The 14130-nt window shown below is 44.4% G+C and overlaps 1 protein-coding gene across 1 annotated transcript in view; it reads right to left on the bottom strand.

Moving 5' to 3' along the window:
• Nucleotides 1-371: 371 nt before the first annotated feature.
• LOC138739574 (gamma-aminobutyric acid receptor subunit gamma-3-like) overlaps nt 372-14130 on the bottom strand; it is a 483253-nt gene continuing 469494 nt past the window's right edge. The window contains exons 7-8 of the mRNA XM_069891900.1: nt 3778-3843; nt 372-1613 (exon numbers count right to left, since the gene is read on the bottom strand). Coding sequence (XP_069748001.1) covers nt 1573-1613; nt 3778-3843 — 107 coding nt within the window. The 3' untranslated portion in view covers nt 372-1572. The remainder of the gene's footprint in view (nt 1614-3777; nt 3844-14130) is intronic.

Below are 14130 nucleotides of genomic sequence, written 5' to 3'. Positions count from 1 at the left end.
TTACAGATGTGTGATTGAAAGTTCGCTGATTGGCTGCAAAATGTTTTGATATGGGGACATCAATACTTCTGAACCTAAAGTCCTCTAAAAGGTAGTGGACACAACCAAGGTCATCGCAGGTAAAAGTCTCCCCATTATCAAGAACATCTACAGGGACCATTGCTGTCAGAGGACAGCAGTAATCCTCAAGAATCCACACCACCCGACACACAGTGTGTGCCATCAGGAAAGAGACTTCAGGGCCACAAGACTCGCATCTCCAGGTTCAGAAACAGCCGCTGCCCTTCCACCATCAGGCTCCTCAATGAGAAACTGAATCAGAGACTCATTTAAGGACTTTTACTTGTGCACTTTATTGATTTTTTTAATTCTCTCTGTATTGCACAGTTTGTTTACATTTGTTATTTGTTTACATGTATACACTGTGTACAGTTTATTTTCACTACCAATAAGTGGTAATTCCGCCTCGCCTGCAGAAAAATATCTGAGGTTTGTATGTGATGTCACGTCTTTATCTGACAAAATAGCTGAAATCTGAAATTCAAAAAGCATAGACAGGTGCATGGATAGAAAACATTTGGGAGAATGTGGGCCGTACACAAGCAAATGGGACTAGCTTGAGGAGGACATGCCTGTTTCCATGCTCCAGAACTCTATGAGACGATTATCTCACACTGATTTGGGAGGGAATTGGTTGAAGAAAGTAACCAACATCATTTTGAGGCTCTGATAGCTCAGTGGTTAGAGCACTAGTCTTGCAAACCAGAGGTCATGAGTTTGTCCCTTGCTGGGGCCTCATTTCTGTGAAGGGCGCTTGACAAATGAGTGACTCTCTGCCTTGCTTACATTAGACAAAGTTAAAGAATTTCACATATGTTACATTCTAAATGTAATATTATTGACAAAAATGGAACCTTTATCTTTATATTGGGATGTTGAAAACATCCAGTAAATCAAAGTTATGTTGTACTGGAAACGACCCTAACTCTTATGCATTTACAAAGACATTTGCTTCAAATGCTGTCTACTTTGCTAATAAACAGGCCTTTAAAACTGTTAGAGAACCAAAGTGTTTCCCATCCATCCAGAATTAACAGATCACTTTTAAAAGCATGTTTCTTAGAGGAGCCTGTGAGCAAAAGAAGGTGAGTTCTCAATGAAGTGTGCAGTTGCCTTCACCAGGCACCAGACTTCAGATGACGTCTACATGAGGCGGTGTCTTAAGAAAGCAGCCTCTATCCTCAAAGACCTCCACCACCCAGGCCATGCCCTCTTCACTCTGCTATCATTGGGAAAAAGGTACAGAAGCCTGAAGACGAGCATTCAAGGTCAGCTTCTTTCCCGCTGCCATCAAATTCCTGAATAATCGAGGATCCAAAGGCACTTTTTTGTACACTATTATTTAATTTTTTTCACAGTAATGTTGTAAGATGATTATAATGTGAATGTTTGCTCTATGATTGCTGCTGGAAACACTGAAATTCAAGACAATAAATTTCTGATTCTGATTCGAGGCGAGAAGTTGGAGCAGGAGTCGGCAAACTGGTTCCTTCAGGTTGCTCTACCATCTAGTTAGATCATGACTCGGCTTGTTCCCACAATTCTTGATTCCCCTAAGATTTAGAAAAATAAATCAACCTAGATTCATCTTTTGCCTCAACATCCTCTGGTGTTCCAAAGATTCAAAAAGTGAATATATATTTCTTTATCTTTACAGTATTTTAAATGGGTGACCTCTTACTTTGAAGCAATGCTTCCCTGTATGTCAGCATCTAGAATGTCATCCCCTCCAATCCATAACTGTTTCAATAAATGCATATCTTATTATTTTATGCTTAAATCAGCGTAGGCTTAAGCAGCTCAACTGTTTCTCATGAGACAACTCTTTCATCCCAGGAATAAATTTAGGAAAAAACAATTGGAAGATTAAAGATAATTTAACTCATCCACGACTTAGAAGCCAGTGAGTTCAAGTTCAGCTCCCGGACTAGACTACATCACCTCGACGGATTCTGACGATGGCTATCAAATTGGTGTATGGGTTCTCACTGACAACAGCTATCATTTCCTGAGAATGATGAAAGATCTAACGTGTTACATTAATACAGTAAAACACCTGTTATCTGTAACTTAAGCAACCGGCAGGCCACAAGAAAATCTTGGGAAATAAATAGGTAAAAAATACAGGTTTAAAACTGTTGCGCCTCACCGTTAGCTCACCAATCACACAAAATATAATCTCAAACAACCGAAAAATTTATTTATCCGGAATCTACCAATTCCCATAGGTATCGGATATCAGGGGTTTTACTGTACAATCACATACCTTCATCTTTAGTCTGCTTTTTTTAAAACCAAAAATAGACGTTATTCACAAGAAATTACTTACAAAGAGAATACCATTCAAAGTCTCTTTCCACTGTTAGTTTCGTATCCATATATTTCCATCACTGTACCTTGTTACATTAATTTCTATGTGCACCATGCTACTACTGTGGTACCTAGTCTTTACTACCCACTCAGTTGTTTGAAGGGCTTCCGTTCAGTCTGTTGGCTCTACACAGGCGTAAAGCATGAAGAAACATGGCTTCCATTATTTATCTGCCTATTTTCAGTTAAATCCACCATAAGGACAAGGAAAACAAGAAATAGGAATGAACTGAATGTGAATATGATTACAACATGCAGGTCTTTTACATCTGAACTAAAGGTGAGTAGCACAGTTAGTGCAGTGGTTAGCGCAATGCTGTTACCGCACACTAAGCTGGGTTCCATTCCGGTGCTGTCTGTGAGGAGTTTGAGAATTCTCCCCGTGTCTGCAATGATTTTCCTTAGGTGCTCCGGTTCCCTCCTACCCTCCAAAACGTATGGGATTGGAGGTTAATTTGAGTGCAATTGGGTGGCATGGGTTTAAATGGCTGGAATCAGCTTCCACTGATAAAATTTAAAATTAAAATTTAATGAAGATACCCAAAGATGCTGGAACTAGTTAGGCAGAGGTGATGGGGAGAAAAACAAAATAAATGCTTTAGACCAGTGATTTTCAACCCTTTTTTTCCCCCCGTTCACACGTCACTTTAAATAATCCCTTACTAACCACAGAGCACCTATGGCATCCTGTGGCATAGGTAAGAGATTACTTAAGGTGGTATATGAGTGGAAAGAAAAAAAGTTGGGAATCACTGCTTTAGACTGAAGACCTTTCTCAAGGATGAGGTCGATAGGTGTGATTGGAAGGAGAGTGCATAACAATAGTGAAAATGGAGCTGGTTGAAAGAGGATGATCACAGATGGGGAAGAATAAATTGATGCCTGGAGGAGGTGTACGTGGAAGATAAACATTATCTGAATTTACTATGCCATAGGTGCTCTATAGTCAGTAATGGATTAGTTAAGGTAATCTGTGAAAGGGAAAAAAAAGGTTGAGAACCCCTGTACTAGAAGAATTATAAATTATCCATTCGATCTTTAGTTTGAGGGTTGTTTTGTTGTTTCAGCAGAAAGGAAGGACAACGTTGCAATTTTGAGGAAGGCAAATCTTTGTTGATAATTACAGAATGGATCATCAAGGATTCAATTCACTAAGCAATTGAATGTGGCAAGAAAAGATTACTAAGAGAATGCAGAAGGTAATTTTAAGGAAGAATATACAACTGATTTTAATTAACATCTGATATTTTTTTCTCACAAGAAGCCTTCAATATTAATACATTGATGAAGGGTTCAAGCGAAATATTGGTTTTGTATCTTTAACTTTGCTCTATAAAGTACACTGACCTGCTGAGTTTCTCCAGCATTGTGTTTTTACTTCCTCAATGTCCACAGACTTCCATGGTTCTTTCACTGGTTTGAACAATGAGATGAATTTTCATATAAATTAGATGCAAAATGAAGACAACCTCCTGAGCAAATTTTCTCTCATATCTTATTCTGCTCATTTCTCTATCAGAGACAGATGTACAAAGCAGACTTCCTATCCATACCTTTTAGATCCCGCTGTGCTTACAAATAAAGCTACCTCACAGGAAGCATTCCTGCCATGGTGTGGGGGAGCATTCCTGCCATGGTGTGGGGGGGGGGGGGGGGGGGGTTGGAAGGGGAAGTATGAAGGCGGATGCCTGCAAGAGACTTGATGGTAATTCAAAGTTCAGACTCAGCTGAGCAGCTTTACAGCTGAGAATCTCACAAGTGCGAGATTTTCACCTCAGTATCAGTAGGTCATCCACATTTTGCCCATTTGTCATTAGTTTATTGGTAATTTTGATGTTAACATAAAATTATTGCTTTGTAATTAATGCAACATATCTATTCCTTACACAACTTTTTGCTATTTAAAGACAGAAGCTTTCTATGTACAAGATAGGAGACCAGGAAGCAAAATGTTTGCAAAAATTGAAATAATCTTGCCACTCACAAGAAAATTTCCAGACATACACTCTTGGTCTGAGCAATAAGCACACAAGAGACAAGATATAAGAGCAGAAGTAGATCAATCGGCCCATCAGGTCTGCTCTGCCATTTAATCATGAGCTGATCCTATTGCTTAGCCCCACTCCCCGGCCTTCTCCCCGTAACCCTTGATGCCCTGACTAATCAAATACCCATCAATTTCTGTCTTAAGTGAACCCAACGACCTCACTTCCACTGCCGCCTGTGGCAACAAGTTCCAAAGTCTCACGACCCTCTGGCTAAAGAACCTTTTTGGCATTTGTGTTTTAAATTGACACCCTTTTCTTTTGAAATTGTCACCTTCTGTCCTAGGCTCCCCAACCATGGGAAACAATTTGCCACATCTAGCCTTTTAGCATTCAAAAATTCTCTCTGAGGTCCCCCCTCATCCTTCTGTACTCCAACGAGTATGTTAACCATGTCCTTCCTGGTATCGTTCTAGTAAATTTTTTCTGAACCCTCTCCAATGCAAGCACATCCTTTCTCAAATACAGCACCCAAAACCATACACAGTACTCCAAGTGAGGACTCACTTGTGTCCTATAGAGAGTGCCATCATTACATCCCTGCTCTTGTATGCTATTCCTCTAGAAGCGAATAGCAACATTGCATTAGCTTTCTTCGCTGTTGACTCAACCTGGAAGTTAACATTTAGGGTATCCTGGATGAGGGCTCCCAAGTCCCTTTGCACCTTTGAATTTTACATTTTTCCCCATCTAAATAATAATTTGCCTGTCTATTTCTTGCACCATGACTGTACACCTTCCAATATTGTATTTCATCTGGCCATCTCTTTGCATATTCTCCTAAACTATCCAAGTCTCTCTGCAGCCTTTCCCTGTCCTCAGCACCTATTTTGGAGTCATCTGCAAATGTAGCCACAAAGCTAGCTATTCCATTATCCAAATCATTTATTCACAACATTAAAAAGAAATGGCTCCAAGACTGATTGCTGCAGGCAACCAACCTAAATAGGATCTCCTTAATTCCTACTCTCGGTTTCCTGCCTATTAACCAATGCTCTACCTATACCGGTAATTCCATGAGCGCTCATCTTGTTAAGCAGCCTCATATGTGGCACCTTGTCGAAGGCCTTTGGAAAGTCCAAGTACACAAAATCCACTGCTTCTCCCAGGGTGTAGTAGGTTTGTCAGGCATAATTTTCCTTTAAGGCAGTGGTTCCCAACCTTTTACTTTCCACTCACATACCACTTTAAGTAATCCCTATGCCAGAAGTGTTCTGTGATTAGTAAGTGATTGCTTAAGGTGGTACGTGAGTAGGAAGGGAAGGTTGAGAATCACTGCTCTAGACCCAATTATTACTGAAATATTTTGCTTGAGAAAATTTGTCACTGGCCCATTTCCTTTGGAGTTATGAAACTGTGCACATAACAAATCATTTTGGAATGATTAAAACAGTGGTTTCAAACTTTTTCTTTCCATCAACATACCACCTTAAGCAATCCCTTATTAATCACAGAACACTTATGGCATAGGGAATACTTAAAGTGGTATGTGAGTGGAAAGTAAAAGGTTTGGAACCACTGCTTTAAGGAAACCAGGCTGACTTGGACCTATCTTGTGATGCTCCGTAACCTTATCTTTGACAAATGATTCCAACATCTTCCTAACCACCGACGTCAGGCCAATAGGTCTATAGTTTCCTTTATGCTGCCTCCTCCCCTTCTTAAACAGTGGAATGACATTTACGAAGCTCCAGCCCTCTGGAACCATGCCAGAATCCATTGATTCCTGGAAGATCATTACCAATACCTCCACAATCTCTGCAGTAGCCTCCTTCAGAACTCGAGGTTGCATTCCATCTGATCCGGGAGACTTATCTACTGTTAGGTCTGCTTTGTTCGAGAATGAGTGAGTCAGACACCAGACTGAGTCGAAATCAAGGTTCTTTATTACCGGATTGTAACACTTGCAACTAACAGTGTAAGGTAAAAACATCATGAGTTGGGACCGGAGAAGGAGTCACCCAGTACTAAGGAGTAACAGGATGCAGGTATGACCTTGTACGCTCAAGATAAGTGTGGCAATAACAAGATGATGTGCAGCAGACTAACAGAGAAGGGTAGCAACAGCTTATTCATTGGACAATGTAATGGTATGATAATTTACTAAGTGCGTGTCCTGAGGTATAAAAAAAACACCACTTGCTGATATCGGGAGAATGCGCCTTCTCCAACTAACACTGTTAGTTGCAAGTGTTACAATCCGGTAATAAAGAACCTTGATTTCGACTCAGTCTGGTGTCTGACTCACTCATTCTCGAACAAAGCAGACCTAACACTACCCTTAGACTATTTAGCTTCCTAAGTACCTTCTCTCTCACAATCTTGACACCACTCAAGGGTCTCTCACCAGAAGACCCTTGAGATTCTGATATGCTACTAATATCTTCTGCTATAAAGACTGATCCAAAATATTTATTCAGTTTCTCTGCCATCTCGTTTCCCATTACAATCTCTCCAGCATCATTTTTTAACATTCCTATGTCTATTCATCTCCTTTTTGGACTTTATATACTTAAAAAAAGTTTTAGAATCCTCATTCATAATTTCATAATTTCTATTTTCATTCCTAATCACCTTCTTAGTTGCCTTCTCGAAGTTTTTAAAAGTTTCCCCATCCTCCAGCTTCCCACTAATTTTTGTTTCCTGTCTGCCCTCTCTTTTTCCTTTACTTTGGCTTTAACTTCGCTCGTCAGCCACAATTGTCTCATTTTTCCATTCACAAATTTCTTCATTTCGGTTCATGCCTGTGTGGTGAAACCACTTTGTGCATGTAAATACCATGACCTTGCATGTTTGACCTTGCTCTCACTGGCTGGCTCGTGACTCCTCCCCTTTATACCCCTCAATGGCTGTCATGCCACCACCCTGCCTCCAGTTCGAGTCCAGGTCTGTGTGAGCCAGCAACTCAAGGGATGCAGTCTATCTCTAGCTAAAAACCTTCAGTTCCAATACTTCAGTGTTTTGGTTATTTGATTGTGTATCAATTTTATTTGCTAGATTTTTCTTCCTTGGAACATGGACAAGTATCTGAAATTGGATCACTTGGAAATCAACCCGAGGGAACCTGAAGCAGCTGACAAATTCACTCTCTGGCATCACTGCTTCGAAAGATTCCTCACAGCCTCTGCAGAGGCGATCCAGAACGACAAAGATAAGATCCACCAACTGCATTCGTATATCGGGCACTGGATCTACCGGATGGTCAGAAGACTGCTGAACCTACAGTGATGCCAAGGACATCCTAAAGGACCAGTACAAGGTACAGGTAAACGAGGTCTATGCACGGCACGTGCTCCACTCACATAGGCAGCGAGCCAGGGAGACATTCAATGACTTTGTCAGAGCCCTGCAGGAGCTTGTAACTGCCAAGCTGTGAGTGCAGAACAGTATGCACAGCTACTGATGAGAGACACCTGAGTAGCGAGAACCCACTCTGTTTGTGTAAGGCAAAGGCTAGTTGAACAGAAACAATTGAACCTACCTGAAACCAATGAGCTGGCAAATACCTTAGAAGTGGCCATCCACAACACTGAATCATTCTCTAGTGAACACATGGCTGCCTCGTGGGGAACACAGGTGCCGCCATCTTGGGAAGAGGGATCGCAAACCCCCTCCCATTCTGACCTGACTTCCGCCACCATCAGTGTCCTCCCGACGTGTTATTTCTGAGACAGGGCAAGCATCTGAGGAAACGCTTCCCTGCCAAGGATGCCACCTGCACCAAATGCCATAAAAAAGGGACACCTTGCGAAGATCTGAGAGCCAAAGCAAAGGCCCAAGCCCAGCAGCACCACGTGCAAACAGGGACCGCCACTTCCGGGGAATGGGGATGCCCGTGCACGTGCACTACGGAGACCACAGACCACTATGATGTCACTTGTGTCCTCTCCCTCGTCACTTCTGGTGATGACATTACACCCACCTTCTCCTTCTTCTCTCCCGGCGAGTGACAACAGGGTCGTGTGGCAGCCATGGGGGCTGCCATCACGACCACCATGCTGTCAGATGACCGGAAAACAACGGAACCTCTCGGACGATGAGCTGACGCTGGCATCACTAACACTGGATCAACACCGACCACATCAACTCTCCGGGGCCATGATGAGCGTCCAGCTAAATGGCCACCCCACCGCGTGCCTATTTGACATGCGCAGCACCGAGAGCTTCATTCACCCTAACACTGTGCAGCGATACTCCCTGGATGTGCAGCCCATGAAATTCAGCATGTCCTTAGCCTTACAAGCCAGGTCAATAAAGATTCGGGGGAGCTGCACAGTATCCTTGACGGTCCAAGGCACTGCATACACCGACTTTACGTTCTTTGTTCTGCGACAGCTCCGTACACCCGTCATCTTGGGGTTGGACTTTCAGTGTAACTTAAAGAGCGTCACTATGGAGTATGTTGGACCACACCTACCCCCTCAGTCTGTCACAAGCAATTTGTGAACCGGACGCTGGCCCTTTCCCATGTGGTCGACCAGCAACCCCAAGCCAGATCACCGCACCCGTCATGTGGCCTCTCCACACTCCGGATTCCCACGTCCCCCGTTTGCTAATCTCACCCCTGACTGTAAGCCTGTTGGCACTAAAAGCTGACGATACAGGGGTGAGGACAGGGCATTTATTAAGTCAGAGGTGAGACGCCTCCTTGCTGAGGGGGTGAGAGAACAAAGTATAAGCCCCTGGAGAGCCCAAGTCGTAGTAGTAAAGAGCGGGGAGATCTCGTGACTCCTACCCTTTATCCCCCATAAAGGCTGTCATTCCACAACCCTAAACCCAGTTCGAGCCTGGGTCAGTGTCAGCCAGCAACTCAAGGGATGCTGGCCACCTCCAGCTAATAAAAGCCTTCGGTTCCAATACTTCAGTCTTTTGGTTATTTGATTGTGCATCAGCCTGCCCTGCACTTTCCTCATTTTTTGCAGAAACTCCAACCATTGCTGATCTGCTCTCTTCTCCATTAGTGTGTTTTTCCACTCGACATTGGTCAGATCCTCTCTCATATGATTTCCTTTACTCCATTGATTTATCAACACATCAGACTTTAGCTTCTCCTTTTCCAATTTCACAGTGAACTCAATCATGTTGTGACCACTTTCCCCTAAGGGTCCCTTTACTTTAAGCTCACTAAACAACTCCGGTTCATTTGATAGCACTCAATCCAAAACAGCCGAACCCCTTGGTGGGCTCATCAACAAGCTGCTCCAGGAAGCTATCTTATAGACATTCTGCAAACTGTTCCCCCTCCCCGGGATCCTATACCGACCTGACTTTCCCAATCTACTTTCATTTTAAAATCCTCCAAGATTACTGTAACGTTGTCCTTCTGACATGCCTTTTCATTTCCTGTTTTTTTTTGTAGTCCGCATCTCAGATGCTGTTTGGAGGCCTGTATATAACTGCCATTAGAGTCCTTATCTTTACCATTTCATAACTCAACCCATAAAGATTCGACCTCTTCTGATCCTATGTCCCTTCTTTCCAATGATTTGATATTGTTGTTTACCAGCAGAGCTGTGCCACCCCGTCTGCCTTCCGATATACCGTGTATCCTTGGACGTTCAGTTCCAAATGACCATCAGCCTTCAGCCATGACTCAGTAATGGCCACAACATCATACCCTCCAATCTGTCGCTGTACTGCAAGATCATTCACCCTGTTTCTGGTGCCGGGTGCATTTAAGTAGAATACCTTAAGACCAGTTTTTGAATACATTGTGTCTCTGTCATCCTTCTGGCTGCAATTTTGTCCCATCACCTGCTTGTCATCCTTGCTACACACTATTCTTGGTTTATTTCTATTTCTCCCTTCATCAGCTCTGACACTCTGGTTTCCATTGGCCTGCACAATTAGTTTAAATCTTCCTTAACAGCCATATTAAATCTACCTACCTGGATATTGAGTTTAGGTGTATTTTATCTATTTTTTTTGTATAGGTCATACCTTGCCCAAAAGAGATCCCAGTGATCCAAGAATTTAAAGCCTTAGTTTCTCAGCCATGCATTTATCTGCCTGATGTTGCTATTTTTGCCCTCACTAGCATGAGGTACTGGCAGTAATCCTTAGATTACCATGTTGGAGGTCCTTCTTCTCCTCTTCCATTCTAATTCCTTATATTCTCCCTTCCTTGCCTATATCTATTTCCTGTCATTCGTACCAACAGGTATCAAGACTTCTGGGTGTTCACCCTCTCTCCTCAAAATTGCACCCAGTCAGAGGCATCCCATACCCTGGCACCTGGGTGGCAACACACCATCCGGGTGTCTTCATCAGGCCTGTTGAAACTCTTTTCTGCCTTCCTCACTATAGAATCACCGATCACAACTGTATGCTCCTTCACCTTCTGTGTCACGGTGCCAGACTCAGTGCTGGAGACCTGGTCAACATGGTTATCCTCTGTCAGGTCATCCTCAGCCATACCATCCAGAACGGTGGACCGGTTGCTGAGGGGGACGGCGGCACAGGTGCTCTCTACTTACTCCCTGTAGCTCGTGTCTTACTATTGCTTCACCCTCTCGAATGAGCAGTAATCATCAGGCCATAGCTCCAGTTCCTTAACACGGCCCCAAGCAGCTGCATTTCGGTGCACCTGGTGCAGAAGTAGGCATCGGGCAGGCTTGGAGTTCCCTAGGGACCCCACAGCTGACAGTCACAACAGAGAACTAGCCCTACAAGTACATGCTGCCTATTCTATAGGCGGTTGAATAAGTAATACACAATTTGCCTACCCACGCTATATCCCTCGCCTCTTACCTGTTCTCACCGAAGCCTGTTGAGCCAAAGCCTCACCACTCTGACTCAGCCCACATACTCCATATACAAGGACAGAACAAACTGCAGATCAGGCAGCATCTGTGAAGACAAAGGTATGGGCAAGGCCTTGCATCATGCTCCAGATTTCAGCATCTTCAGCCTCTTGGGGTATCCTCCTTTATATACAGAGTATTGGTGAAATCACATTTGGCCCACTCTGAACAATGTCGGTCTCCTTATTGCAGGAAGGGTGTTAATCCATTGCAAGCGACACAGTAAAAGATTCTCTTGGAACTGGCTTGTTGTCTTTTGAGGAAATAGAGAACTAGTGAGCCTTGTACTGTAAAACTCCTGGCATCCAGCCCCTATGGGGATTGGTGAATGCTGGATAAGTTGATTTTTTGGTTGCTTGAGTTTGCTTTGTTGTGCAGATTGATGCACCAATTTTAAACCTGTATTTTTCACCTAGTTATTTTCTGTCATCTTTTTGCTTGTTACTTGAGGCTGCAGGTCGATTGAATTCTAGATAACAGGGTTTTACGGTACCCATCAGAATTTACTAAAAGGGATTTCAATGATGCTTGTGGAAAGGGGTCACCTGTTTAAAACACTGGTAAAGCAAATTTTCTTTCAGAAAGACATCTCTTCCTCAAAGGTGGTGGTGTGGGAGATAGAGGTAAATTCCTGATACATACAGTGGTGAAAGTTTACTGCAGGTATATGGAAATGTGATGGCGAATTTACAATCAGATCAGCCATGATTTCCCTTAAATGGCTGCGAGAATTTGAGTGGATTGAGTTGGTTCCTGATTTGTATGTTTGTCGTCTGCTCAAGAATTCGTACATTAAAGTAAATGCATTTTATTCCTCCTCAATTGAATATGTCATGAAATATGTCATATTTTATCACTGTTAACCAAGAATTAATTCTGAATCAACACCATTTTCAAAGTTTGAATGCATCAGACCCGGAAAGTGTCATAATTAGAACCGTAAAATGCTGCAGTACGGAAAAACAGGCCATTATTCTGCTCCCATTCAATAACCCTCCAGACTTCTCTCTATATTTAGTAGCGTCCTTTAAGAACATAAGACATGTGAGCAGAATAGGCCATTTGACCCATTGAGCCTGCTTCTCCATTTGAATAATGGCTGATGTATTTTTCCCTTCAACTCGATTTTCCTGCCTTCTCTCTATAACCTTTGATACCCAAACTAATCCAAAACCTATAAACCTCTGCTTTAAATCTATCCACAGCTGTCTGTGGTGATACACCACTAAGTTAAGGGCGACTTTTCCATACCCGGATAATGTCACCATCTGTGGCCACGGCCAGCAGGACCACGAGGCAAGCTGGAGAAATTTCTCCGGACGGCCGAGGAGCTGAACCTCACTTACAATAAAGAGAAATGCGTATTCAGCACCATCCACCTCACCATCCTGAGGTACATTGTGGCACATGGTGTCATCAGCCCGGATCCAGAACGGATGCGCCAATTAATGGAGCTGTCCCTTCCACACACACTCAAGACCCTCCACAGGTGCCTTGGCCTTTTCTCCATTACTCACAGTGGGTTCCTCGCTTCTCAGACAAGGTCCACCTACTGGCCCAGGACACAACTTTTCCTCTCCACCCGAGGCACAGGCAGCCTTCACGTGCATCAGGCAGGATATCGCAGATGCCATAATGCATGCCGTGGACGAGGACTCCCCTTTCCAGGTGGAGAGCGATGCCTCTGACGTGGCCCTCACTGCTACCCTTAACCAGGAGGGGTGCCCTGTTGCCTTCTTCTCCAGAACCCTCCATAGTTCCAAGCTAGGGAACTCCACCATTGAAATGGAGGCCCAGGCGATCGTGGAAACAGTCCACCTCTGGCGCCACTACCTGGCTGGCAGGAGATTCACTCTCCTCACAGACCAGCGGGCAGTGGCGTTCATGTTCAACACCACCCACAAAGGCAAGATCAAGAACGATAAGATCTTGCCCTGGAGAGTTGAGTTGGCAACGTACAGCTATGACATCCAGTACCGACCGGGGAAGTTTAATAACTCCCCTGATGCCCTCCCCCGGACCTGAATGTCGCTCCATGACAACCAGCTGCAGGCCCTGCATGAGTCCTTCTGCCACCCAGGCATCACCAACTTATACCACTTTATCAAGTACTGAAACCTCCCGTACACCGTCAGGGATTTCAGAACCGTGACTGAGGCGTGCTGGGTCCGCATGGAATGCAAGTCCTGCTTCTTCCACCCGCCCCAGGCCCACGTCATAAAGGCCAGTCAGCCCTTCCAGTGCCTCAGCATAGACTTCAAGGGCCCCCTGCCTTCCACGAATCGGAATGTCTATCTCTTTGCTGTCATAGCTTCCCTTTCACCATCCCATGCCCAGACACCTCCACAGCCAATGTCTTCAGGGCACTGAAGCAGATATTTAGCATGTTCAGCTACCCTGCGTTCATCCACAGTGACCGGGGGTCTAGCTTCATAAGGAAGGAACAGCACCAGTACCTGACAGCAAGGGACATTGCAACTAGTCGCATGACTACATGCAAACCATAACTACACCGACGTTAGGTTCAGCAGCAGGGCGGACACTGTCTCAACCAAGGACCTGGCACCAGCAGGAGCACCCACCACAGCAGAACAGCATCCTTCATCCCAGGACCACACCAGCCCAACGTACTCCCCCGACCCCGGACAGCTGTGGGACTCCAAAGACCACACCAGCCTGCCACGGCTTCCCCACCCTGGTCACCCCCGACTCACTCCAACTATGGGGGACGAACACCCCCCCCCACCCATCCAACGCCTCACACACACTTCAACTCCAGCCACCCTGGCCACCCCACCGCGCTGCCACGCCAGCCACTACGGCCCCTACCCCTTCGACTAGTCCCCGCTTAC

This window comes from Narcine bancroftii, chromosome 7, assembly GCF_036971445.1.
Source record: "Narcine bancroftii isolate sNarBan1 chromosome 7, sNarBan1.hap1, whole genome shotgun sequence".
Lineage (NCBI taxonomy): Eukaryota > Metazoa > Chordata > Chondrichthyes > Torpediniformes > Narcinidae > Narcine > Narcine bancroftii.
The sequence above is the reverse complement of the archived record's forward strand: the minus strand, read 5'-3'. Positions and strand labels throughout refer to the sequence as shown.